The 26,385-nt window shown below is 31.8% G+C and overlaps 5 protein-coding genes across 5 annotated transcripts in view; 2 read left to right on the top strand and 3 right to left on the bottom strand.

Annotated features, from left to right (window-relative positions):
- Window positions 1–209: 209 nt before the first annotated feature.
- On the bottom strand, window positions 210–5,850 carry LOC119831920. Its single transcript, XM_038355490.1, has 6 exons — window positions 5,731–5,850; window positions 5,461–5,644; window positions 4,699–4,891; window positions 3,871–4,003; window positions 2,277–2,475; window positions 210–567 (listed from the first exon to the last, which is right to left on the bottom strand). The coding sequence occupies exons 2-6, from the start codon at window positions 5,642–5,644 to the stop codon at window positions 380–382; spliced, it is 897 nt and encodes a 298-aa protein (XP_038211418.1). The 5' UTR covers window positions 5,731–5,850; the 3' UTR covers window positions 210–379.
- Window positions 5,851–17,034: 11,184 nt separating this feature from the next.
- Window positions 17,035–19,651, top strand: LOC119831727 (allergen Tha p 1-like). Its single transcript, XM_038355201.1, has 2 exons — window positions 17,035–17,173; window positions 19,191–19,651. The coding sequence occupies exon 2, from the start codon at window positions 19,198–19,200 to the stop codon at window positions 19,573–19,575; it is 378 nt and encodes a 125-aa protein (XP_038211129.1). The 5' UTR covers window positions 17,035–17,173; window positions 19,191–19,197; the 3' UTR covers window positions 19,576–19,651.
- A 394-nt stretch (window positions 19,652–20,045) lies between these two features.
- On the bottom strand, window positions 20,046–21,595 carry LOC119831919 (ejaculatory bulb-specific protein 3-like). Its single transcript, XM_038355489.1, has 2 exons — window positions 21,415–21,595; window positions 20,046–20,233 (listed from the first exon to the last, which is right to left on the bottom strand). Exons 1-2 carry the CDS (start codon window positions 21,593–21,595, stop codon window positions 20,046–20,048), a joined length of 369 nt encoding a protein of 122 aa, XP_038211417.1.
- A 2,402-nt stretch (window positions 21,596–23,997) lies between these two features.
- Window positions 23,998–25,662, top strand: LOC119831722 (EF-hand domain-containing family member B-like). The gene has a single exon (XM_038355197.1). The coding sequence runs from the start codon at window positions 23,998–24,000 to the stop codon at window positions 25,579–25,581; it is 1,584 nt and encodes a 527-aa protein (XP_038211125.1). The 3' UTR covers window positions 25,582–25,662.
- Window positions 25,638–26,385, bottom strand: part of LOC119831917 — a 6,934-nt gene continuing 6,186 nt past the window's right edge. The window contains exon 5 of the mRNA XM_038355487.1: window positions 25,638–25,883. Within this exon, the coding sequence (XP_038211415.1) occupies window positions 25,702–25,883 (182 nt within the window). The 3' untranslated portion in view covers window positions 25,638–25,701. The remainder of the gene's footprint in view (window positions 25,884–26,385) is intronic.

Here is a 26,385-nt window from a genome sequence, read left to right as displayed (position 1 = left end):
TTATGATGATGGTGTTTGTAATAAACTCTTCCGCCTAATATTATATTACTTACTATAGGGACATAATTATTTGTCGTATTTACATAATGTTTTCAAAGAAAACCTTCAAATTTCAAAAGTTTTATACTCTATTTGCCATAACTATTTCATTATTATCATTTTAATATTGGGATGTACCTGAAAAAGGGGAAGTAAAAATATTTTGTCCAATTGTGTTATTGTACTTTATTGTATTATTTGTTTTTCTTCATTTACATATAGTACGTAATGTAAAAAAGTTATTCTCCTTTAATCTGTATTTATTGAGGACGTTTATAATACGATTATTATTTTGCTACGTTTGGGACTATTTTTAAACGTCACCAAATGAAATGGAAGCTCAATCATTTTTAGCAAGGAAAGCTTCGTAAATTTCTTTATACTCGTCATTTGGGTCGTATTTTTTCAACAGATCCTTCCAAGCATCATTTTCATTTTCGCGAATGAATTTGACCACTTTTCTTGCGTTTTTCTTCTGTTTTTCCGTACACTTTTCACAACCCGTTTGCATTGCATCTTTTATGTGTACTAAAAATAATAAAAAAACGATAAATTAGAGCTAATAAATAGTTGTTAGTGGTTTTGATTACAAGCTAAGCTAATATACTGCAAGTTCAAAATTGTGTTAATTATAATTAAGGATTTTAAAAATATGAACTCAAGAATATATCAAGAAGTTATATACTAGCTGTGAGGATCCACCCGCGGACGATATCGCGGTAATGGCAATTATCTCAGTGGTCGTTCGGTGAAGCTCGCATGAAATAGCAACATACATACTGTATCTATCCTCACAAACTTTCGGACAAAATTTACAATACTAGTTTTCCGCCCGCGGCTTCGCCCGTGTGGATTTCCGTTATATCGCACGACATGGTAAGGAGTAGCCTAAAGTCTTTCCCAAGGATTAGGCTATTTGTCCCGATACGCCCCCCTCCTTCCCCTCTTTCCCCTCATTTTCCGTTGCACGCTAAATCATCAATCATCAATCATTACTCGTATGTAAAATAGCTAGATGCGTGAGTGATAATTTAAGAAAGAAATAACAATTACGGGCTTTGTGCAGTAAAGTGTAGAGTGAAACGACTAAATGGGAATATACCCTTATAACCTTACAAGTGAAAGCTAGTGGAACAGTATAGGCAGAATAAAAATAAATAACTAGTAAATTGGATACTTCGCAAGCAATAAATTATCATAACTTAACACCCATCAAACCATACCCATTTTGAGGTGATATGATTTTGTCATCCTCGTATGTTATGATTTATTTATAACAAGGGTAACAAAGGTACATTGTATACCTTTTCTTTTTTTATGCGGGCAACTGAGCTGGGGGTACGCCTGATGGTAAGCGATCACCACCGCCCATGAACATTCGCAAAGACCTTTGCGAATGAGCTGGGTAAGGGTAACGAATTGATGGCTGGAAAGAAGGAATGGACTGAGAAGGGTTAGGAAAAGGACATGGGCCTTCGGCTTCCCCACCGTACGAAACACAATAGCATGCTATTATTTCACGCCGGTTTTCTGTGGAGTTGTGGTACTTCCCCGATGCCAGCTGGCAATGCGTGCCGAAGGGCGCTCGACTCCCACACTAAAGCGTACCTAACTACTTGCTGATTGCCACAGAATTAAATTATTTAAACCTCTCTCCTATCCCTATCTACCTCATGTAAATATAAAAAAAAAATTAATTTTGTATAAACGTCTAATAGAATTAGAAAAATAAAATAAAAAAACCTTGTATTGTTTATGCCTCGGTACTTCTAATATGAATGTATTTTATTATGTATATTTGCTTGGCGAAAAAAATTCAAGTGCAGATGCTTTGTTTACTGAAGGTAACTTTAAAAAAAAAATACATTTAGATTTACTTATTATGTTAATTAAAGGATGTGTGGTAAATAAATCTAACAGCTTCGTAAAAAACTGGAAATAAAGATTTTTTGTACTGAATGTGTGGGGTAAGAGATGTAATACCAAATTACAATAAATTAATATATATAGGTATGGTTATTTGAGTCTGCGATTTGTAAGTCGTGAGTATATATATATCTTTAAATTATAGAGAACTTCTTCTATTGTATAATTTGCAACCCCTGGAAATAATATGTACTAATATATTTAAACGTGTTGTGTGAATCAAATATATTGTTTGATGTATGTATGTATGTATATTATGAGACGATCGTGTGAAGGAAATTGTGGACACAGGAATACAGAATCAACCTTACCTTTTAATTCGATTCCTTCCGGTGTGCACCTCCCTTTATCCATTAAACATTTTATGTATGAAGTCACTAATCTTCTGTTCTGCAAGATCTCATCAATGTCCATATCATCATACCTGTCCGTGTATTGTTCAGTGTATGCAAATGCAATCAGGCCAAAAAGTATAAGTAGGATGCTATTCATCTTAGGATTAATGTAATTCTGTTATAATACTGGGTAACTGTTACAGGCTTTGTAACTTTTTAGCACAATGATTCCATTGGCGTAAAATGCTCTTATATATAAATGGTTGTCTAGCAATTGTTTTATTTACATTGTGTTGGGCATTGAATTGAACTAGCATTGTTATCATGTTGTAATTAACGGTATAATTGACTCTTATGTAAGTCAAATCATTAATCACTAATACGGATGAGTACATAGCGATGGTAAAGAATAAGACTATTAATTAATATTATGTGACACCTTCAAGAATATTTCTAAACAAAACAATACACATTACAGTGTTTTCTTGACCAATTTCCTGCTCACAAAATTAAAGCCTTTTTTCATAAAGTATTTTGAGTAGTTATTTCTTACTTTGTAATTTCTATTTTACATTTTTATTTAAAACTTCAGAAACTACATAGTACTTTTAATATGTCAACATAAATAAAAATGGCATATAATTTAGAGAATAAAAGTGGGAGGCTAAAGTTTTCATGATTTTAGGCTCAACTTCTATAAATAGCACCTAAAATGTAACAGAAGAATTGTGAGAGGCTATATTCTTATGAGTGCTGTAAATTATTCTTTAGAATATGCTGTTGGTATATATATATATATATTGTGTTATAGCCTGCCTATCAAGATGTAACTCCAATTCCTGATAGGCTTATTTTGGAACGGCAGCGAATGATAAGCCAGCAATTTTCAGGCCATCACGTAGACCATGGGCGATCTGGAAGATGTTTATCCTGGTTCATGTAATTCTTTATCAATTGTCCAGTTTAGATCAATGCAATTGTAGTAATATCATGTAAGAAATAAATTAAAAATTTCGTCACATTTTTTCACGATCTTTTGATCTTTATTTTTATGAAATGTAAAGTTAAGTACCTTGTTTCATCATTAATTTGTCACGCAATCAAACTTTATCAGTTGGTAAAAACAGACGCACATGTGTCTGCTAAGCGGTTATGACGTATAAATAATTAGTCAACATGCATCATACAGTGAACATTTAAGGTTTATGATGAGGCTATATAAGTTGCATCTTTATAGTTGTAGCTATATGTTGTAACATTCTTGTAATACGTTGAATTAAATTCACTAATAAACATTGTTTTACTGTTATGTTATTCTGTTTGCAAAACTTACGCGAAACGCTATCACAAAAGACAATTATATTGAACCTTATTTTTGGCGGTAAAGATACAGCTCGATCGTCCAGGTTCTAATGTAAAAATAATAAACTAACAAACGAGCAATTAATAATAACATATATTCATCAACACAAACCTCATATGAGGGTTCAGGCGTGATGGTGATGATGATGATGATATTCATCAACCATCCTTATTGATCATTTCACTACGGTTATATTTTATTTTATACAATCTTATGTGGGAGTCGAGCATCGACACGTATTGGGCCACTCGCTTCAGGGACAGTATCACACCTCCACAAAAGACCGTCGTGGTATGGTAGTTTAAAGTATGAGAGTATTACCATATTTTGTACGGTGAGTCTTTGGGAGGTGGTGATTGCTAATACTCGTATTCAGATAAAGCACCAGCTCAGTTGCCCGTCAATGGTTAGGTACATAAAAAAAATTACTAAAATGTAATCACGCAATGGTACATTTTTTTACTATAAACTGCAGATACTTAAGTCCTTAAGTGTTTTTGCTAAAAATAAGAAGAATCATTATCACACACACTTGACTTCACTCACTGGGGTATGGAGAAGATGATATACATATTTTTCGCTGATCGATTTATTTGTGAAAAAGTAGGTGATCAGCTTTCTGTGTCCTGCCAGACCGAGACATTTTTATTTTGTGCGTCCCCACCGGGAATCGAACCTAGGACCCCTCGGTTCTACGCTCACGCGTTTTCCACTATACCAAGGAGGCGGTCATGCTTACATTTTCAATATCAATGACTAGCTAGGTATAAATTCATTAATATTCTAATATTTTTGCAAATGCATTAAAAATATGATTTTTACAGATTGTAAAGTTAAGGTACATGCATTATATATCATAATCTAATACATTATCATTGAAGTTGTAACTAATTGATATACCCAAAACCCTATTTTGAAAATCATTGTTTCGCAAGGCTTTTAAAGATTAAATTTAAAAAACAAAATAGTTTCTAACCATTTATTAGAAAAGTAAACAAAAAATCCAAGATCCGATCCAACTCATATCTCATTTACAGCTTAAGACCTTTAGCCTGGGCGCGATCCTCGTACTTCTTCTTGTATTTGCCTTCAGGGTCGTATTTGGCTGTCAGCTCCTCCCATATTTCCTTCTCCTTATTGATCAAGTGCTCGATCATGGTGTAAGTGCCTTTTTCCTGGGTTTCAGTACATTTAGAGCATCCTGTCTCCAGAGCCTCTCGGACGTGATCTGCAAGATAATGGATGACATTATACGTCTTGTTGTTGAGGTAAAATTATGGGTTATAAGGTGATAATTACTATGAATGTCATAACCGTTTCTCAGTTTATGAGACAATAATCCACTGATAGTTGCAATGTATTTCATACTTTAAATGAAGGATGAGATTTAATATTTTATTGTTATGGAATAAACAGAGGAAAGGAAGATAGATACTAATTAGCCAAAATTTTACAAATAATAGATATATTATACAGTATATATTTATGCAGTAAATTAATCTAACAAATTAATTTAAAAGCTATATTGTTTTATAGTAACAACTTGAACACTTAATTGATTCACAAGTTTTTGTAGTTATTTTTTGTGTTTTTTGAACATAAATAAAAAGTTAGATTTGTTAATATTAATTTCAAAACAACAATAACCAAAAACAAAATCCCAATGGTTTTTTATTTAATCTTTAGATTGTAGGACTCTAGATAATTTAGACATTTATTTTGAATAAATACTGATGTGAAATTTATACTAAATTGGAAAATGTTATGCTTGTTTGTGTGTTGAAAATGATCGCTTACCTTTCAATTCCTTTCCTTCAGGACTGCACTTGCCCTTGTCTAAAAGGCAGTTACTATAGGCTACCAGCAACCTCCTGTTATCTATAATTTCTTGTAGGTCGATGTTATCGTATTTGTCCGTATATTTTTCTTCGGCGTACACCGCTACCAGCAGGCAGCACAATACAAAGAATTTCCCAGCCATCTGAAAATCACGAATCACACACCATTGTAATTGTAAAGCACAATAACATTGAAATTTATATTTTTGAATGTTTCAAACCTACTTACAGTGATTCTAATTGAACGACAGAACTGTGACTTATGCTTCTAGCGCTATACCACAGTATTTATAGTAGCTAGCGTGAAGCTTATATCATCTAATTTGTTCCTCAGTAGGTACATTATTCCATTAGTTAGCTGGTGCATAAAAACTCACACAAATACATGGCGTTACAATTATCGTATTTCTAAGGAATTATTCAAATAAATTCACGATTATAGATGACAGTGTTTATTTCAATAGAAATATGTTAATCTTGTTATGTTATTGTTATCGATAATTGTTTTCAGTGATTTGATTGTCGTGATCATAATAGGTGTACACTGTAATTTTATATTCTATAATGTGGAGTAGAGTTAATCTGTTATGATTAAGGGCAATCAAGGGAAGCAAGAAGATTAGGCTCAGGACATAACGTAAAGTTACTTCTTTTTTTCTTTTATTGTAAACAGATCATGCCAAGAATTGATTTATTTCAAAATTACATTTACGAAAATTTTATTATGTTATGAAAGGATTGTAAATTATGATGTGTTTTTACGATAATTGAGTTGTATGGAAGACATCGCCGCTTAAGCGATAGGAGCGCTCGTCGTGCTCTACGTATTTGTTATATTTTTTCTCGTTTATTACAATTTTGTAAATTTTTGTTTTGATTGATAATTAAGTTGTTATTGCTACTTTATAATCAAATTTTTCATTGTGATGGTAAAGAGAAATTGTAAAACAAGAAAAGCGTACAAGTCTACACGCCTTATTTTATTTTTTTTTATATGGACTTAGGTAAAAATTTACGTAGTAATGAATTTCATACATCCCGTGCCGAGGATGGCAAAGAGCCGCTGGATGCAGGCCGCCAGTGATCGGTCATGCTGGAAATTTATGAGGGAGGCTTTGGTCCAATAGTATTCCTTTCACTGAAACGAGAACGAATTTCAAAAGTCCTACAAAGATTGGCTTTTTATAAAATTAAACCTTTGGGTGTTTTTCGTAAGGGTTTGGAAATATTATTTCTAAATGTACTGATACATGGTTTGATGTCTCTTTCTCTCTCTCTCTCTCTCTCTCTGGTGGATAGTCCTGAACTCCTCTTGCGACACAAATAGAAGTTTGTAAGCATGACGTGCTAACTAAATTCCTATTTGCACCGCAAATATAGGTTGGTCAATAGTTTTTAGGCCTATGTCAATTCCAATTTGGGAACTAAAAAACAATGAATGGATGCAATTTAAGTACCTTCTACAATTTCAAAATTTCAGGAAACATTTTGATTTTACAAAAGTTTTATTTTGCATAATTTATTTCTAAGGACGCGTTAAACTTTCTATTGGACAAATAAGCACAGTTTTATTGAACGCCATTGTTTATTAAATTGTAAATATTTACCAAATGTATTTGTTTAAGAAAAGTCGATTATAATAGTATACTTTAAAATGAATGTCGAATATAAATATTAGAAAGTTGTTATTTACATCAAAAATGCATTTCCTGCTATTATTTACATTATAAATTATTGTGAAGTAGATTAATTTATATTACATAAAGGCTTACGTAAATACTAAAAAGTCATATAATACACTTACTTATATGGAATATTAAAAGTTTTCAATTATTAAATTCTTATTTAACTTACTTGTATTACTAACTAAATAAGTAAATTAAACAAAAACTTTACAATTAAGTAGTCTACTAGTAATTCCATATTTAAAACTTAAAAATGCGGGTTCAAAGTGTTATTAAATATCAGGATAAAATTATTATGCAAGTCTTCACAAACAAGTCATAACAATTATCTTGAAGTTTTTTGATTAGAACCTTGAAATATTTATAATGACGCAGACACTTTTTGGAAATTTTCTGCGATCAGTATCTGACTGACCATTCAGTGTATTTGTACGTCATGTAATCAAACAGTAAAAAGAACTGTGTCTCCACATTGAATATATTAAAAAAATTAAAACATTTTAAAAAAAGTAAAGGAGCACGATTAAAACAATGTGTCTAAATAGACATAAGTAGACATAAATAAGTAAATACTTATCTCCGGATCTATTGGAGGGATTGGAATAAAAGATTTTTGTTACATAGGTATTAAGTCTGCAACACATAGGCTTTTAAATTTATTTTGGGAACTGAAACACCTGATGCAGAATCGCAACAGACCAACTATACTGTAAGAAATATAAACATGGTGTCATGCAAAAACATTTTCTGCTTACAGTATAAATTTTAAAACATGGAACATTTGATATGGAACTCCAAGAGTCCAGCTATGACAGTAATGACGTCTTATCTAACATTGTTCACTCTGATGGACCTTACATTTAGACATTACTGCAGACTTAAAAAACCGAAGATTAAATACCCCGATGTAGAACTTCAAGAGCCCAACTACACTATAACGTAAAACAGAAATTATGTCTAAGCAAAAGTTGTCCTGTTTGATGGGCAGTTTCTCACGACTTATAATAATCGGGATTTGGAACATCTGATGTCAAAATCAAACCTATCACACATTTCACTGTTTGATTATAAAAAAATATAATTATAAATTTAATTCAAAAACTTGAGTTGCTGGCGTCCAAAATTGCATGCGAACGAAGTCGCGGGCACCAGCTAGTTGTATAATAAACAACCATAGTCACGTGCCTCTAACATTTGCAGCACTTAAAACGTAAACATTCCTATCCACAGGAAAAATAACGCAAGACAATTTGCGATAGCAACTATATTAACGAAAATAATTTATGTTCTATGGTTACCATGTGAGGATTCACACTCAGAATTTCTCACAGTTTGAAAAGTCTCAAAATAACAGGGCTCTACTAACACAATATTGTCTGCATCGTCAGACCCGTTTTGGAGGGTGTAATTATTTGAATATAATAACGATTTATTGAAGCTCATACATGTGTTTTCCATTTTGTTATACCAATAGGAACAACAAAAGTTTGGGGTCAAGCGCAGTGGCAGATTTCTTGAAGATCATATTGAATTTGGTTGCGGATTATATATATTTTATTGTGTTTTATTTATGTTGTCAAAAGATAAACCTAATGACAATTTTGCCTGACCAGAAACTATTTAAAATCTCCTTCAAATTGGCTATAGCTTTAGGATTGCAGTATTTCAGTTACTATCTATTAATAAACATATTAATTAAAAAGTCAAAGGAAGAGTTGATGTATCCTCTACTTGTGTATTCTATTGCGTAACTTTAAAAAATCACTTTATAAACATTTTCAATATTGTCTAGGAACTCCGTACAAATAAGCTAAAGAGCAACAACGAAATATTGCACACCTTTCCGTTACCCTTTTGGTATGGAACCCTAAAAATAAATAATATTATAGTTTAATTAATGTTATTAACTAGATATAAATTGTTCTTTGAAACGTCACCTATGATCTTATAAATCACATTTCAGCGTAAACTATTATTAACATAGTAAAATAGTAATTAATGAAGACGGTGTAGGTATTATCCATTTTAATGGAGACAGAAAATAAATCTACAACCTAACTTATATAAACCTTACCTTTTTAATGTTGGACTCCAGCACATTTTGGCAAGATTTGGGTCAGCTTCCACTGGAGAAAGTACCATGTTCCCACAGAAGATTGTCGTCGAATAGTAGCGTGCGAATGCTATCGTTTCGTATTCGAGTCCATTCCTTTATTTCCGTTATCAATTCTTTCCTTATAAGGATAGGATCCTACCCCTATCGCATAAAAGCGGCCAACGCATTTGCAGACCCCAATTCTAAAAATGTTGTAAATAGAGAAAGAAATGGTGGTAAAACTTACCATCAGACAAACGGCTGTCTCGGTTGCTCTAATATGAGAAATCTAAATATCGTAGTGGTCCTTATTTATCGAAAATAAAATTGGATATTTCTTTAAGTTAAGTACGAGAAACTATGATGTTTGTATGCAAGATGTTTCATTTTTTTTTCATTGTCAAAATATGATAAAAAATTTCTTACGATGACGGTGATTAATGAAGTACTATAAAGTAAGGCCGCTACTTCTCTACATATAGAGGTTTTATATTTATGTCGCAGGCATAAGTATCGTCAGGGCCAAAATGTTGTTAATCGACTTTAATTCTCATATTTTTACGGCCTGGTTTTACTGAAAAAGTTAAGATTCCACTGTCTGTCTGTCTGTCTGTCACCAGGCTGTATTTCATGAACTGTGATAGTTGAATCCTCTATTTCTTCTCATTCGCACAAACAAATAATACAAACGACAAGTGCAGGGCATTTGCTATTTTTCTATACATGGACGTGTAGAACAGTACCTTAAACTTAAGATTTGTTACCAATAGGCCGCTATTCTGGATACATAAAAGTAATAAAAGTAGAAAAAGAATATGTATGTTTGTTGCGATTGCAAGGAATCTACCCTTAAATAATAATACAGCCTATTTGGCACATGAAATAACAGCAAACGTGAGTAAATGTTGAAATTAATGCGCTCATATAAATTGTTTTTTTCCAAACATGAGCTATATAATAAACAATTTAATGAAAGCCATACGCATAATATTCTAAAGTTTCCTCATTCTCATAAATGAAAGACCTTTATTCTCAAACGTTGACATGTGGGAATTACCTCATAGCGTAAAACTTCCATTGGCCATGTAATTGCTAGTATAATTAAATTAACAATGAGGTTTTTAGAAAAAAAAATATATAAAATTGCGATAAAATGTAATTCGCAATGTCAGTGAGGTTAATTAGAATATACGTTGCACTCAAACTACACTTTAAATAAAAACTCCCACCAATAATGAAAAATCGATATTTTACTAAAACGTTATAATAAATCATGTTCTAAAATCTTATGGCGTCATAATAATTCCTTACTCCTACTGATATTATAAATGCGAAAGTTTATAAGGATGTGTGTGTGTTTGTTGCTCTTTCACGCAAAAACTAATGAACCGATTGCAATAAAATTTGGTACGTAGACAGCTGGACAACTGGAATAACATAAGGCTTTTTATCCCGATATTTCTACGGGATATGGACTAACGCGGGTGAAACCGCGGCGCGCAGCTAGTATATTAAGTATTAAAGATTTTCTATCTATCGATATATTATACGTATAAACTATACTTATTTAATTAAGGTGCCTTTAAATACCACCTGGCTCTCGATAGTTAGTGGTTACGGCAGAGTAATTATAAATATAATGTCACCTTTTGCTTTAAGTGGGGAAATCTTGCATCAGATACCCACGGAGAAGTAGGCGTAAAGTATCAATTTTGTTCAAGTTCAGCTTAACAAAAACATTAAACGTTCTTTAAAACTATTTTTTTTAAAACAAAACATATCTCCACATTATAAACAGAGCGAACAACCCCTCGCTTATTCTTAGACCATTATAGACAAAATATACGTCGAAAGTATTTGTACTTTGTCTAACCTAAAAGGAGCATACCTTTTTAATATCAAGAGGAACAAATGACTAATCCATTGTTCTTTAAAGAGGCTCTGTAATTAATAGTATCCAATGCAAAATAAATACAAGTGGACACTATAATGGGCGTATTGGCCTTCGACGTAGTGTGCTTAATAAGATCTAGTCTTGCCACCGATGCTTAAAGGTCGTGTGAGCCTTTGTTTTTCCAGTCATTTATTCTATTAGGTATATTCTTAGACAAACGTTTTCTTCCATCACAGAGTCATACGTATGATAATTATTTTTAATTTATTTAAAAATAGTCAACATAGATTGCATCGGATGGAAAGTTTGGTATACAAGTGAGCAACTGAGCTTGAAGTCAATTGTCATTCGTCGTTCTATGTTTCATTCAGAATAGTAAATAAATTTCCAGATAGGGAATATTATCTGATGTGTATATCATCAGGGTAGTAACTACTTATTGAATTCTTCTCATGCATCACAAGGATAACTCTTCAACTAAAGTGGATATGACGTAATTAAAATATTCAGAAAAAACAGATGTGTATCAAACGGCTATAAGTTCAACAGAAGCGTGTATTCTATTTAATGATAATATGTTCTATCTGGTAGTGGGAGCTAATGTCATGCGGAAATTATCGTAGGTCAGGATTAACGCTCGGCTCAGTAAATAGTATAATTATTACATTTTTTGGAATTTTATGCTAAGCCCCTTCTTACTCCTGTTTTTAACTAATGTAAAATTTAGCTTTTTGCACTGGTTATTTGAATTGAGATAATTATATTAAGTACTGAATAGATTATCATAGAGATATTCCAATTGGGTGTTGGGTGTTGCCAACTAGGTTCAGATTTGTGGTCTCAGAAAATCATTACAATTATACCAGCAAAAGTTGGATAAATGATAGCTTAGGTGAAAAGAACGGGATAAGACATTTTCTTAATGTTGGATTAATAATAATATGAGTTCTTATAAAAATTAGGCGAGATATTGATTAAAATTCAATTCTCTTGCTGACTTGCTTTCTTACAACTTAAACAATAAAAACTCTCTTACGTTTAAAGTGTTGACTGTAAACATTCAATAAGAAAGGTTTCCACGAATGTTTCGGATGCATTTCTACCTGAGAATGATTTATATATCTATGACCCTTTTCTCATTTCGTCAAAAACATACCAAGCGGTATTGGCATTAGTCAAACACACCACTAAAGTAATCTAATAGGCATATATAATAACTTATATGACGCTCAAGTTTTCTTGCACTTATGAAATTAAATATTATGAAATTGTAGAAGTATTATGAAATCCCAAATTATAAGGTATTTAATGAGAAAATCGAAACGTTTTAACGTGACGCGCGATTTATACATGTACGTTTTTTTGCATATAAGATTGAGGTAAAATCCTGAAGTTAATTAGGGCATATATCTTTCTTGCAAAACCATTTTTTCCATTACTTTGTTTTTACAATTGTGCACTAGACCATGAATGCTCGAAATATATTTATTTTAAACATGTACAGTGTATAATAATAATATTGTTCTCCAATCGTCAAGGTAACGTCTCGCTGTACGACTTGAATGAGGTGGATTGACCTTTTTGATACATCGGTATAAAAAGTTAAAACTATCTGTCAGTTTTTTAGTAAATATGACGAAAACTCATATAATTTATAGTTTGACGTAAATAACAAAAAAAAGCTAGAAATAGGATAACGTTTTGAGAAATACCAAATTTGAAAATTTTAATGCCAAACGATTCATATTTTTAAATTTAAAATTGTGGATTGTAACGCTATAGTGACTCTTATGATTTCTTGTTTACAAATTTCGCAAGATACATTTTTTGCACAGTTATGCTGTTTATATTTTTTTTAGTTAATAAAACGTAATAAAAGATCATGGGCTTTTTAATGGAAATGAGTTTAACCGACCATTAATACATTGAAACAATCCTTACATTTCTGCTTTTTATAAGATTGTTTCAATGTTAAAATTTACAGACATAAATAAGAATGAATGAGTTACCTTTGGTTACATTATTCATAGCTAATATTAGTAGGTTCGTTTTAGTAACATTCATTTAAAGTAAAAAAAAATAATTTGATTTCTATTGCGCAGATGTCCATGATCCCAAATGTCATAAAGTATAAAAAACCCCCGGTTTTTTTATAATGGTAATTACCAAGCACGATTTAGAAACTAAAGTTTATTGTCATACTAGCTGCGACCCGCAGTTAATATGACAATAAACTTTAGTTAAAAGTTAAGTCCCGCGTAAGTCGGTATCCCGTTGGAACATCGGGATAAAAAGTGGCTATATGTTATTCCAGTTGTCCAGCTATCTACGTACCAAATTTCATCGCAATCGGTTCAGTAGTTTTTGCTTGAAAGAGTAACAAACACACACACATCCTTGCATTCGCATTTATAATATACGTAGGATAGGAGAGGATAGGATTACATTGTATCAGTTGACTGTTTGCTGTGAATATAAAATATCGAGCACAAATTGTGATCTGTGATTAAACCACACAAAGCACTATGTGGACAATTTCATAATCGATTTATTTATTGGTTTCTAACCGTATTCAATACAAGCATAAGATATCTTTTGTTTGCATATAAATTTTTGGACGCAATGTCAGTTATTCCATTACATTTCTTTCAAAAAACTAGGAACGCCTTTCACTGAGGACTTCGCAAATTTTTTATGCGTGGGTGGTGCGGATCACTTAGCCTTAGGCGCCCAGATTTAACAGAACAAACAAAACTGCTTAAGAACTTCATCAAAATGATTTCATCCTGAAATTACATTCAAATGATATAATCGTCAATACTTGCTGATATGAAATGTTTCACCGTTTTAAAAAGTAGCTCATATCACCGTTACGTTAATTATATATATAGTTTAATAGATGTTATTATACATATAAACCTTCCTTTTAAATCACCCTATCAATTAAAAGAAACCCCATCAAAATTCGTTGCGTAGTTTTAAAGATTTAAGCATACATAGGAACATATGGACAGAGAAAGCGAATCTGTTTTTCACTATGTAGTGATAGTAAAGGTTAGTAAAGGAACGAACTACTAAGGATAACAAATCACAATCAATACAATCCAGCTTAGAGCGAATACGATTTATTTGGTATTAGCTAATCGAAAGCATAACTCCCTAACCTATTGCGCAATTATTTTAATATAAAACGCAAAGGTGATTTACTGACTGATCTATAAACGAACGTCCTAGACTACTGGGATGATCGGGTTGAAATTTTGTCTGTTGATAGGCGCTATGATGTCTAAGTGTCAGTTCGCTAAGTATTTTAATAAATTCTACCGCAAGGAGGTTAAATTCGTGGAAATTTATTTTAACTAAGCAGGTGAAGCTGCGAACAAGAGATAGTAATAATAAAATGTTACTGCACTTATGTTACTCATTGCCGAAAATTGTCATCCACAAAAACTGAGCAAGATTCGTCAGCTTTTAATTCCTTTTTAGTTTGCTTACGGTTGAAAGTCTTATGGTGAACCCTAATCACGTCTAACTGAAGATTTATATCCTATAACTATTGACCTCATAGCGAGTTATTCAAATATTCAATATTGACTCATAGTAAGAAACAAGTTCTAAGGTCACAGGGTAGCAGGCTAGGCCCTAAGTAATTGAAATTGCATGTCCTAGTACCAATTTGCATTTCTTGATTTTTTATCACAGTAATTGCAATATTGTAACGCGATTTAATAGTGTTAATGATTATAATTATGTATTTGCTCGTAAACATGGTACAAGAATGTTACATTTGTTTTACTAACAGTGTTGAAGCATATTTAGCCGTTATTAAAATCACTAACAAAGAATAAGAATGTCACATAGCTCTGGTTTGTCAATTTAATTCATCATCATCATCAGCCCACATAATTAATATCAATATAATTAATGTTACTTAAATCATCTAAATCTAGTCTAATAACATTATCAACGTTCATTACATTTTTTTTAATATAATAAGTATTTAGAGAGGACTGCTACATATGGCTCTTATGAATTTTCTCTATGCAATTAACGATCTAATACCTCAATAAATAAGTCCATAAAGCAGCACAGATTATATAAAGGCGTGTTAAAATTCGACAGAGAATTTATTATTTGTGACGCTATTTATTATCCTCAGAGCGTTGAAAAATTTACAAGATTTTCACATACTATTCGAATATATGTTTCCCAACCTAAAGGTTGATTGATAATTTGCCCAAGAAATTTAAGTCATCTGTTGCTACTAATTTCGGGATGTCGTGATGTTTTATTAAATTGTTCGTACATAGATTTGTTTAAATTAATTTTTAAATTGTAAAATGTCAACCAATCGATGATTTTGTCAATGTTCCAACACTAATATGTACGTATAACGTTATACCTGTTGGTCATGTGCAAGCATAAAACTCTCACACCACGATAATTTTGTTCGTTAAATACATTTCATCTAGTAATTCATAATCATAACAATATAATTACTGATTTTAAAAAAAGAACAGATCGAACATGCATCAAAATCAAAACTTTTTTGGGAAATTATTCTAATAGGTGGTATCACTACAATGACTCTTGACTTAGCGCACATGTAGTTGATATACATGTGTGCGTAATTCACGCATACAAGCAGTTCAAACCTGGGCTGCTATTTTTATTGCAATTGTAGCGCAACACTCTATCTAAAGGAGTAAATAATCGAAGGTTATTGTATAACCACCCTAATTTTCTTTAAATGGTCCAGACTATTACTTGGATAATTATTATGATCGAAATTATTTTATTATAGAACTAGCTGGTGCCCGCGTCTTCGTTCGTGTGATCTTTGAACGTGATCAAACTGGAGGTTTTCAATTATTTTTTATTTTATTCACATAGCACCTTACAGCGATTAATAAAATAATCAATCTAATTACATATGAGAAACGACAATTATAAGGCACACCAATTACTAAAAAATTGTGTGACAAAAACTATGCGAAAAGTACAACTACAACTTCCCTTATATACAATAAAGAGTTCTGGGTAAACTTCAATACAATTTACATTATAAATTAGATTTAAAGAAGTAGATCCGGAGATCAGCGTGTACAAACAAACGGACAACCAGACACAATTTTTTTATGCCATGAGCGGACAACTGAGCTGGTGGTTCGCCTGATGGTAAACGATCACCACCGCCCATGAACATCGGCGAAGTCGCTGCTCACTTTTAAGAGGAAAGGGATAAGGAAAGGATTGACGACTGTAAAGAAAGAACGGCCTGGGAAGCGTGAGGAAAAGGAAACTGGCCTCCGGCTCCCCCATTCATTGTACAATGTTTTGTACAGGTTTCTGTGAGGGTGTCGTACTTCCCTCGGTACGAGATAGCCCAATTCACATACACCACATTATTGTATTTGAGCTCTTTTACTGTTTTTAAACCCACTTCAATTATATAGTTTTATATATATTCAATGTTGAGACACAATTTTTTTAATATTTTATTATATGTATACAGATATAGAATTGAGGATAAATTAGTGCACAATACCTAAAATAGAAATAACCATACGGTGAAACGTTTCCATGTATTCTCCAGCTACATAATTACAATACGAGAGAAACACAAAAATAGATGTCTTCTAAATTCATAACATCTTTGATGCGTAAAAATTCATTAAATAATAAATACAAACTCAAAAAATGTATATATATTATTGATTATAAGCAAATAGTTTTGTATGCATCTAACGTCTTTTTTTTTCTAAAGTTACGAAACCCGTGAGAATATTCTTTATGAATGTCGTCGATTTTTCTTCCGATCATGTTTGCTATTGTCTAATATTTTATGAATAAATTATCGCGCCTTGGATTGTAATATCAACAACGCAATGCACTTTAATTGCAAACATGAACACTAGTATAAATGCATAAATATCCTAGGTGGTCATGAAATCCTCACAGTTGTGTCTGGACAGGCATCACTTTACTATATCTAACGGTAAGCATAATGCACTTTGGCTTAACAACTCTTAGATTAAATAATTTAAAAAAAAAAAATCAATCTACTGTTCCATCATCATTAATATAAATTTCGCCTTGTTGTCTAATAAAATATTGTGAACAAATTAATGCCGTCATTCTCTAATTTTTGTTTGTTTTAAATTTAGCTATATCATAATTTCTTTGTGTTTATTATTATTTTGTGCATTAAGTGTGAGCAAGTTGTTACATCTCATTATATATAGCATTTAAGTATATCTTAATCAAAAATCATTATATATAATTGTTCTTGGGATGTAAATATTATTGTGAAATAATTAGAGATGTCTTTATAAATTTTACATAATTATTATTTTGTAATAAATTTGTGAAATTTTTCGTGACCGCACCTTTTGATCGCTATCTTATAAATCGTAGGATCCGTTTAAACCTGGTCTGCTTCACCAGACTTATGATGCTTGCCATGCTTCTATTTATTTGCTAGGCTTAAGAAATTCAATTATATAAAAATTTAAACTCAATCGAAACAATGTTTTAGTTTGTTTTTATTCAATGAGTTTTTTCTACAAGCACATTTGATTTGTTATAACATATATTGATATTAACCATTTGCCACTGCTCTTGAAAGTAGTCTCTACAGAGAAAAGCCGTTAACAAACTCTTGATACTCTTTCAAAATCGTGTCAATTACACATATTTTGATTTTCACAATGTATCATATAATTACGTCAAAGAACCGTCCTGTGATTCATTATATGTGAAAACATTCCAATTTAATCTTCCACATATTTAATGCTTTAGCAGGCTTTACACTACTTTAATATTATTAGGAGTTCAATTGTAAAAGCATGCATCCACGTTTTTTTTTATTTATAAAGCAGAAAAACATGCATTTAAATTTAATTTGTGTTTCTTATATCATAACAACGTCTATCACCGACTTTTGTGTATGATTCGGTGTTATTGTGAACAGGAGAAATGTTATTGAATATAAACCGAGTCCCGTTCACGTAAATGATATATAGAACGTAAGGCTCTTTTTGTAATACATATATGAATTCAATACTGCCTACTCCATAATAGAATACCATAGGTCATGAATATTATAACGTGTTACTAATTATTTAATTTTCTTTTGCGTCTCGCACACCTTCCTCCAAATTAAACAGAAAAGTCAAATTTAAGGCAAATTGGTAGAATTTTCAATAACGAAAAATTATAGGTATTGTCATCGTGCAAACATCTTTGCAACTAGTATGGTTGCCTTTGGATTTAACAGGTTCTCTTTGGGATTTAACGGATTATTTTGACACTAGTAGTGGCGGAAGTTCAGGCATAAGCTAGGTACAATCTGATACAATTACGAACAGTTTGCATTTTGTTCACATTTCAGTTATATCATTTCTGTTAGTCATTAGAAGCGTTTAGTATATATTTAATAGCAATAATATGAAAAGAAAAACATGTTTCTGTCAGTCTCCCGTGACCACGCTCGCTGTAAAGTGTTCGAAACGTCGAGTTAATAATATAATGAATAAATCGCGTTTAAAATCCGTTAAAAAGTTTTTAATTTCTAAATGTATAATACTCGCGTAAAATCAAACACAAGATAATACTGTGTTTTTGTAAGTTATAGGAAGCATAGTATACCAAGATACAGGGAAGATATTATAAAAACGTAAAAAACCTTATGATGTTTGCAAAAACAAGTTAGGTAGCTATTTCAATATATTGTTAAGCCTGAAAGGTAACTAATGATAATTATTTCAACAACAAACAATAGATAATAGAAGTAATTAAATCATTGTTTTATATAAGCTGGAATCTAGCTATTGTTATAATATTTCTATTATATCATAAAATTAAATCTGAATCATAAATGGAAGTATTTCATGTTTTTTCTAATCTTAATTCTCTTACTACTTCTTACTTTTCGGTTATCCGTCACCGATATAATAATATATTTAATGTTTAAATCAATCATATTAACATCGACTGTGATTCGTTTCTTGCAGGTTTACAATGAAGCTGACAGCACTACTCGTGTTATGTATAGCCGCCGTGGTGTGGTCCAAATCTACATACACCGATAAATATGATAACATAAACGTGGACGAGGTGCTAGAATCTGAACGGCTCTTAAAAGGCTATGTGGAGTGCCTCATGGACAGAAGCCGGTGTCCACCCGACGCAAAAACATTAAAAGAAACATTGCCTGACGCTTTGGAGAACGAATGTAACAAATGCACGGCGAAACAAAAAACCAATGCGGACAAAGTTATCAAACATTTAGTTAATAAGCGACCGGAATTATGGAAGGAGTTAGCCACTAAATATGACCCTGATAACATCTACCAAGAAAGATACAAGGACAAAATTGATGCTGCAAAGAAGAGTTGAGTAGTTAAAGTTTTGTGTTCACGTAAAATTTGACAAAATTCTTCTATACGTAATAATTATTATGGTGTGATTTTAATTTGTTGTAATAAAAATATTTCATTTGTTACGAAGTATTTCATTACTCTCACGTACTAAACATTAAATATATCTATTAGAATAGCTTGAAGGTTCAATCGGATTTAAATCTATCGGTATTGAAGGGGGAATGAAAATTCCATATTATTTGAATATATTTTAAATCTTTCATCATACCCACTTTACTCAATTGGTGGATAAATCGATGACACGCATTTATCAACACTAACTTGTATAACATATCGATACTTGGATCGTCGGTTATGGTTTAAACCAGAGAATTCTTACAATTCCTAAAAAAAACCTGTTGAAACTTTAATCTAAGCAAATTTATAATTAGCTTTAACACTACCATGTCGTCAGATTGAGCATATAAAAATAAAAGCCTTACATAATTAGTCATTGGATTCAATAAATTTATTAAAAGTATCTCTATATTTTTTATCCTTATCATATTTATGCACTAATTGTTCCCAGACGTCAGGGTGATTGTCAATTATGGCTCTTATCACTGTTCTTATTAATTGCTTCTGTTTTGGTGAACATTTTCCACAAGATGTCTCCAAAGATTCAGGTATAGCTTCTGAAATTATAAAAATAAAGTTTTGAAACAAGTGCACATTTTGTTTGTCAGATAACACGGGTCAACATGAAATTTGACTTTGATTGCAAAGCATTAAATTTCGGTAGTTTAGGTTGTAATAAGACGGAAAAAAAATATATGGCATGTAAAACTTTGCTTTTGTGCTTAGAAGACTGATTGAACGAAATTTTTAAAAATCTCGCATTTTAATTTTTGATTGAAAATAAAACTATTAAAATAAAAATGGTTATTATTTTTATTAAGTTTTACTATCAAATTAGCTTACAGAAAAGTGGAAAATAACTTAAAAGTGCACACTTTTACTTTTTCTTTTATGTTCATAGCTACTTTCTCTCAATAAACCCCAAATATAGTCGCCCATCATGTTTTCATTGTATTGGCCTTGATAGCGTTGTTCAAAATTCAAAACACCTTTTACAATAACTACAAGCAACATGTGGAGCCCATGGCTTATCTTGATTCCGTACAGGACAGTCAAAATATGCTTCATAGGCTTCACAGAGAACGTGAGATGTCTTTAGTTCATATTTCACGTCTCGAACTTTAATAAATTGACCACATATAAAACAAAATGCATCAGCTTCGTATTTGCACTTGCGTGACGAAATTTTAAGTTATTCTGGGCTTGTAAATAACACCTGATGGTTGTTTATCACTCGGGTGCCATCTAGCGGCACAGTGTAAACGTTAATACCCCATTCTCACCAAGCGGTCTTTTTAAAAATATTAAAATCAATTAAAATTTATGAAAAAATTGAAAAATGAGTATTATTATTATAACTATCACAAAAGCAAACTTCATACCGAAAAAAGGTATTTTCTTTTCGTTTTTGTACATAACTAACTGGAAAATAATAGTATAAACTTTAGGACAAAGAACGAAATTTTTTTTGTAGAGTCGTGTAATTAAATAATTATTTAGATATAGCGTAAAGACTGAACCATTGCTACGAGCCAACTCATAAATATTATATCTTGTATAAAAATCACTAGCTAATGTAGGCTATCCCTGCATATAATGCAAAAGCCGTTTTCATTCTACAACCTATTCTAGACATCCAATATTTTCAATTTTTATATAATGAAAGGGTTTATTTCATTTTTATAATTATCATAAAAAAATTAATGAATGCTGCCAAGCTGAAATTAATATAACTTACTTTTAAAATCTTTCGCCTCCGGTGTACAAGGCCCCTGATCAAGAAAACACTTCGTGTAGCCTATCAATATCCGATTATTTTCTAGCAGAGGTTGAATATCAAAATCATCATATCTAGGACTATAGAAGTCTGCTAGAATCAATGTTGAAGATAGAAGTAGGATGAAACAACTTTCAGCCATTGCTGCAAATGATTTATAAAACAGTTATTCTTTTTTCAAACCTTCATATATTATATGAATGTTTAATTTTTATTATCTACTAAGTATGAACGCGATTTCATTCGTGAAGGAGTCTTGAAAATTTATTTTATGCCCCTTCGTCGTTAGGCTTTCTCGATAAATATTATGTATAGTTTCGTTCATCCACGTTCCTTTAAGTGAGGCTTTCTACAATTAAAGTGTTTTTATTTTCTTTAAAACGATGAAATAAGCGATTAACTAAAGAAAAAATCTCTGCATTCTTATATGAGTAGAGAAATATATCAAATTTTATGACTTTAAGTACATCATATAAACTGATTAAATTACAAAGAGGTTAAGATACTATGTATGAATGTGACGAAGTAATCTTCGGAAGGAACTTACTGATCGGATCTTGAAATATCTTTTACTAACAGATCGTGGCTATTCGGGTGTAGGGCAAATTCTATTTTGGGTCAAATTCGACGAAGGCGGAACATAATATTATATAAACCTGTAAAACCGTTTTAAGAATAACTGAAACTATATCGTCATTGAAATATTTTGTGCGTTTTATTATGAATTTACTAAAGCAGTACAAAAACCTGCATGGTTACGAATATTTATACCTTACCTTATTAGTACCTTTGAACCTTTGTATGACATTTTAACCTTCACAAACTTTATTATAACTAGCTGCTATTATTATCCTACTCTTAGAAGGAGCCATCTAAGTTAAAATCATAACAAACGGTTAAACTATTCTGTGATTATGTATGGTGTAGCTAGAACAACTTTCTTTTATTTAATAATACTCCTTTTCATATTGAGACCATTTAGACGAAAGTGATACGATGAATATTCCTGTTCTACTTGCTTGTCTTAAATTAGAATATGAAAAATATATTTACCTATTTGATTAAGCCAAGACAAAGAAATAACTACAATATGTGGTTTGTCTCATTCGTATTTATAAACTGTATGTCACTATTATTAGATGAAAACAGTAATCTGGTAACAATTATTTTGCTAAGAACTGCGTACGATAGGAAATGTGCTCAATTGAAGACGCTTAGCCTATAATTTTACTAATATTTGAGTAAATTTACAAATAAAGTTCTTTTACATCAAAAGAATAATTAACAAGCTATATGCTGGATGTATAAAATGCAATTACACATGGAAAAGATATACGAGCTAGCCTTCTCAATAATACTTTATTATTTACGTAGTGACAGCATATAAATAATTCATTAGTACAGTAACTTCCTTCAATTACTCCCATAAAAGCTTAGCAAATACCATGATATGCTTCTGTTTATTCATTACTAGCTGCGCCCCGCGGTTTTACCCGCGTAAGTCCGTATCCCGTAGGAATATCGAGATAAAAAGTTGCCTGTATGTTATTGCAGTGGTCTAGCTGTCTACGTACCAAATTTCATTGCAATCGGTTCAGTAGTCTTGTGTGAAAGAGCAACAAACTTTCGCATTTATAATATTATATTATATATTATAGTAGGAAGGATTCATCAATATTTTATTTGTCATTTTTCTATTATTTTAATCCAGCCAAACACACTTTTAACAGTAGTTCAGTGGTATTGCCCCAGTAGAGCAAACTTTCGTATGATATGGGAGCAAGCCGAAAATTTGGAAAATCATTTCTTTCGGGCTGAAATACTTGTACAATGTTTAAAATCAGTGTATCGTTAAGCATTCAGTGTCTAGACTCCTAACTATTCTTAGTCTAATAGAATCACTTTGTGGCGGCCTGAACGTAGGACGAACAAACAAGCCCGCGTTCGTATTTATAATAAATAATGAAAGGAATATTGGAATGCATTCAGATATTATTATAAATACTATTATTTCTTAAGCACAATTCACGTGATTCATAATCTTAATCAAAAGATTAGAAGACCAAAAGGTCTGGAATTCAGCGGGCACAACAGAGATACTTTTCAGATCGATCTGAAAAATTCATTATATGATAAAAATAGTTTAGGTTTGGGGAACAATTAAATGGTATGCTTCTGAATTCAAAGAGACATTCTGACTGTGTGCGGTCATCCTTAACAAATCAAAAACTTTTTACCTAAATTCAGATCGGTATTATTTTATCTGTAGCGCGGACGACGGAGTATGAAATTTTTTTTAACCCACACAAGTTATACAGGGATAATTTAATCAATAATATTTTGTAATAATGATTTGTTATTTACAATTATTTATATGAAACCTTTTATATTAATTCCTAATTCATATTAAGAACTTTTTTAAAATGTGCAATTTTACAAATGACATATTAAATAAATAAAAAATCAGTGTCTAATTATAATCTTTACATATCTGTTATACGTATTTATTTTTATATGAAGTATAAGTTTTATACACAAATAGTCATGCCGGTCGACTGCCAAAGATCTACTTCCGGGGGCAAGGGTAATTTAGGTATGTTTATAGAGAGAGATCCAAGGATTTGTGCTGCTGGATTACCTTCTGCTCAGCCCGACGATAAAGTAGCTGATTCCCTACAACACTATTTATTAAAAGATGAAGTAGATTCTCTTATGAGCGATGCTATTATGCCACCTAAAGCACCTAAGCCGTTACCACCACTACGTAAGCCTATTCCTTTAGATATGCGTTTTGCAGGCCCTTTTGGTAACGTAGCACAGATTATCAATCCACCCATAAAATCTAAATTTCGAACGCTTGTTGATGATTTCAAAGATACATCATTTGCTTCTTATTGGAAAAAGCCACTTGGACAAACCCACGATTCCGTTCCTATGTTACCAGAAGGCATGGATATTTTTGGAACTACATTTGGCAAAAAAACCGCATTTCACGGAAGATTATATGATGTTGTTATGCCAAAAGATCCACTTCCTGATAAAACCCCGCCCTCTTATAAACCGGGTGTACAACTAAAGCGTACATACTGTAAGCCACCATACAAGGAAGATCTAACATACGGTCATAGAACCTTTGTGGACAAACGCGGTACGTACGCTAGATGTTGCCTAACGGATGACAGGATAGTTGTTGGCAATGGAGGACGAACAATAGTCAATACTATACAATCTAATTTTCAAGAAGAAAATCAACCTCGGATCGGAACTGTATTGGCGCCAAATAATAATATTGATTATGTACCTAAGGGCTATGCATTTGGTAAATTAAAACCTCCTGATAATTTGCCTGAATGTTTGGCCAGTTGCGAATTAAATCCAGAACGTTATTTTTTCAAAAAATGTTTAGGTCACCTAAATTCATTGAGAAAATGTTTATCTTCACGATTTCTTCCTTCTTTTTTCAGAGGATTCTATTTGAATATCAAATACTACGACAAAGAAAAAACTGGTTGGTTGCCAAAAAACACAGTATATAGCTTGTGTGCATCAAGGCTTATACGTTTCGATTCATCACTAATTGAACCATTACTCTCCATGTGGAATGCTTTTGATGGGTCAAACATTGAATACAAAACTTTTGTACATGTAATAAATTATCGAGAACCATCACCAGAAATTCCGAAAATATCCGATGTATCAGATGACTGTCTTGATTATAACACGACTTATACAGATATGGTAAAACCTGGCCAAGTAGAAAACAAAAGTAGAATGGCTGGTTTACCGTCTGGAAGATATTTTGATTTAGATTATCCGATAACACCCGAAGGTTGTTGTAAAGCTGCTAGAACTTGTCTTCCGCATGAATCTGATATGAAATCTTGTTTATGCCCTAGTGTTCTGACATTGTTTCATGTTAATCACAGGGATTTATATTGTAAAAGAGACTCTAAAACGATTAAAAGAGTTTTCGAAGCAACGGGCGAAACATTTACGGATGAAAGATTTAACGAAATTTGGGAAGAAGCTAAAAAGTACCACTCGGAGGGTTGGGTTTGTTACGAAACATTTAATCGTGCTTTGAAAAAACATACTGAAAAGGATGATTCTGTAAAGGATGTAATTTAATATAAATAAAAACACAACTAGATATGAAAATAAAAATTTGTAATTTTTGTTATAAAAGAGATTATTTATACAATAAATTTTGATAGCTTGTTAATTTGTTATTGTTATTTTTGTTTGTTTTTAGTCTTTAAGAAATTCTTCAAATGATTTCTGGTATTTTCCTTGTGGGTCATAGAACGAGACCAAATCTGACCAAATGTCTGGATGTTTAGCTTTAATCTCCTTTACTAACGTTTTACCCATTTCCTTTTGCTTGTCACTACATTTTTCACATTTCGTTTCTAAAACCTCTGGAATCTTATCTGAAAAAGGATAAAATATACACATTAATTAATTATATGTAGTTAAGCTTTGGCTTTTTTTATGTTACAGTCGGCAATGGAGCTGTGGGACCCCTGATGGTAAGCGCTACCACCGCCCATGAACATTTGGAGAGGCATAAGGTCCTTTGCAGACCTTACGCCTCTACAAACGGATTGCCGACTTTTTGGGAAAGGTAAGGAAAAGGATATGGCTCTAATATCCTACATTATTATACACAAGAAGAAATTTGATTGTCTATACTTCGTGATTTAAATGGATAGTTTTACGCATTTAAATGAAGGTTTAGTTTTTTATTACATAAAGTTTTATTTTATAAGAAAAATTCAAAAATCACTTATTTGAATTTTGTCAAACGACAAGAAACATGATGTTTAAATTTTGTAATATACGATGACCAAAAAGAATAAACGTCACAATCACATAAGTTACGTATTAACTTAGTTCTTAATCTGTGATCGCAATAATGACATTTTAAAAAAC

This window comes from Zerene cesonia, chromosome 14 (assembly GCF_012273895.1).
Source record: "Zerene cesonia ecotype Mississippi chromosome 14, Zerene_cesonia_1.1, whole genome shotgun sequence".
NCBI classification, from domain to species: Eukaryota; Metazoa; Arthropoda; class Insecta; order Lepidoptera; family Pieridae; genus Zerene; species Zerene cesonia.
The sequence above is the reverse complement of the archived record's forward strand: the minus strand, read 5'-3'. Positions and strand labels throughout refer to the sequence as shown.